This window comes from Salvia hispanica, chromosome 3 (genome assembly GCF_023119035.1).
Source record: "Salvia hispanica cultivar TCC Black 2014 chromosome 3, UniMelb_Shisp_WGS_1.0, whole genome shotgun sequence".
Taxonomy (NCBI): Eukaryota; Viridiplantae; Streptophyta; class Magnoliopsida; order Lamiales; family Lamiaceae; genus Salvia; species Salvia hispanica.
Window position 1 is genome coordinate 14,490,315 of NC_062967.1, and position 2,900 is coordinate 14,493,214.

At 40.0% G+C, this 2,900-nt stretch overlaps 1 protein-coding gene across 1 annotated transcript; it reads left to right on the forward strand.

Moving 5' to 3' along the window:
* The first annotated feature begins 925 nt into the window (after window positions 1-925).
* On the forward strand, window positions 926-2,900 carry LOC125211149 (salicylate carboxymethyltransferase-like). The gene is made up of 3 exons (XM_048110853.1): window positions 926-1,055; window positions 1,228-1,641; window positions 2,138-2,900. Exons 1-3 carry the CDS (start codon window positions 981-983, stop codon window positions 2,738-2,740), a joined length of 1,092 nt encoding a protein of 363 aa, XP_047966810.1. The 5' UTR covers window positions 926-980; the 3' UTR covers window positions 2,741-2,900.

Genomic DNA, 2,900 nt, shown 5'->3' on the forward strand with positions numbered 1-2,900 from the left:
CACATTGGAAACCAGTGGCCACACGTAAAATGAATCTAAAAATATCTTTTTTCGTTCATGTAATCGTAGAATTTGTACGGATAATTTTAATACAATTAGACTAAACGAAATTAACGGGTCAGTGATAAACCTTATGATGTTCATACTCTTAGTGGGTCGGTTCTATAACGACACGATAATTTTTCAGGTTCGGTTCAGATCGGATTCGGTTAACTGGTTTGTAATGAATATCCTGACTTTAATTCCTTATTTTCTCTCTTCTTATGTTCCATTCCTTTCATTCGTTGCCTTACCATGAACTCCACCGCCACATGGTCATCGGCTAACAAAATGGTTGAATCGGTTCATGTCGTCATCGTATTGTTATCATGCCATGCCAACCTTAATAGGAGTCGACTGCTAACGAATTCGTATCGCATGCAGATCACTTTTGGATTTAAAGGTAGCAGCCCATATTTGAGTTCGGATTATTAGTTTCCTTAACCTATCGCGTTCGAGTTTGACCCTAATAGTATCATTATCCATCGTATAATCATTAAGTGAAATGCTATTTCACACAAATATATATAAAGTAACTATTTCAAAATTTCCAAATCAAAATTGGGAAGATATAGCTTCCACCTAAACTAATTTATACTCCCCTCTTAAAAATTAATATTGAGGCATGCATGTGTACTAATACTGATCCTCAAAGTCAAATAAGAATATGTGTATTAAAATATCACCAAGTAGGATAAAGGCATGTTTAATACGGATCCTCAAACTTAAATTAGAACATTGAATAATTTTGTCTGTATAAAATAATATCAGCAAGTAGGACCATTCAAACATATTGTACGTATGGTTCCGCACCCCTTCCTCGAATAGAACCACCACACCACCTTCTATAAATAGGCTATATCATCCCTTCCTCTTTACTCACATACAACAACTAAACACACACACACACACAAATAGATATCTAGAGAGAGATTGGTAATATGGAAGTAGTTCAAGTACTTCGCATGAATGGAGGTCTTGGAGACACCAGCTATGCCACCAACTCTCTAGTTCAGGTATTTTGATAGGGTGAATAATTCATCTATCTTGAAATTATACGACCTAAAACGCGTGTTATTATTATGTTCTGTTTATTTATTTTTCCTACTAAACTGTCCATAATAGTAATATAGGACCCATGCATATGTTGAAATTTTAATGACCATTCAATTTTCTTTGTTGTAACAGAGAAAGGTGATTTCGATGACGAAGCCGATAACGGAGGAGGCGATAACGCAAGTTTACCGCAGCGTGGACGCGATAGCGAACCGCTTCTGCATAGCGGAGCTGGGCTGTTCGTCCGGGCCGAACACTTTGGCGGTGGCGGCGGAGCTCCTCAGCATTGTTCACCAGCTGAGCCGGAGCCACGGCCGTCAGCTGCCGGAATTTCAGATACTGTTGAACGATCTCCCGGGGAATGATTTCAACTCTATTTTCCACTCCTTGTTGCCACAGTTTCGGGCTGAGCTCAACCAACAAATGGGATCTAAATCGGCTCCTTGTTTCGTCTACGGTGTTCCTGGCTCGTTTTACGGCCGCCTTTTCGCGGCGAACAGCCTCCATTTTGTTCACTCTTCTTACAGCCTCATGTGGCTCTCCAAGGTACACCCTTGTTAAGTCCCTTTCAAAACCTTTTTATGTTTTTCAAAAAAACTCTTTTTTTTTTGTTATTATCCAGCCGATATTTTAAAGGCAAACATGGGGTGTATATTCGTTTCCGGGAAAATGGTTCAATTAATAACTCTTCTCAAAATTAGACTACCAAACCGTATCAGTTCGCAAATTTATTAATATCAGTTGTCATCACACAACATATCAATTTTCACTCTTTGTTAATCATGAATGTCAGTTTCGTGACTCAATATGAGTAAATGATATGTTTTGTATTATCAATTGTTATTACTCTTTAACAAAGTTCTTAAAGGAAATAATCCCTTGTTTTCCAATACGTATATTTTTCTCTGATAAAAGTATACTACCATGTTTACAAAATCATAGTCAATAGTCTATTTATTCATTTTGATATACTTCGTATTTACTAATTTTACATTATAACTTGTACTACTCCATAATTAATCGATAAATTTACATGGTGAAGGTGCCTGAAGGGGTGGAGGAATGGAACAAGGAGGAAATATACATCGGAAGCAAAAGCATGGCGCCGGCGATAAACGCGTACTACAACCAATTCCGGGTAGATTTCGACACATTCCTGAAATGCCGGTCGGAGGAAGTTGTGGGAGGCGGAGCAATGGTGCTTACTATTCTTGGGCGGAAGAGCGAAAACGCGGCGAGCAAGGAATGCTGCTATATTTGGGAACTCTTGGCTCTCTCTCTCAAGGAAATGGTGTCGGAAGGAGCCATCGAGGAAGAGAAGCTCCACTCATTCAACATCCCTCAATACACTCCTTCCCCGGCTGAGGTGAAGAGGAGCGTGGAAGAAGAAGGCTCCTTCGCCATCAGCCGCCTCGAGGCCACGGAGATCAGATGGGCCGATTGCGGCAGTGGCGAAAGCGGGTACGAATCGTACGATGTGGCGAAATGCATGAGATCGGTGGCGGAGCCGTTGCTGGTGGAGCATTTTGGGGAGTCGATAATCGATGAGTTGTTCGTAAAGTATCAGAGAATCCTCACCGATCGAATGTCCAAGGAAGAGACCAAGTTCGTCAATGTCACTGTTTCTCTTATCCGGAGAGGATGACGATCATTCCTTCATCGTTTCTCTGCAAATTGATTATGTAATAATCTCGTGATCACTCTGTTTGTTGGTGATTTTAATATTAATGTGGTTGTTATGTAGTGTGAAAGGTGTAACATATAAAATTAAAGTCACCTTTATGTGTCCAAGTAAATTTATCGCA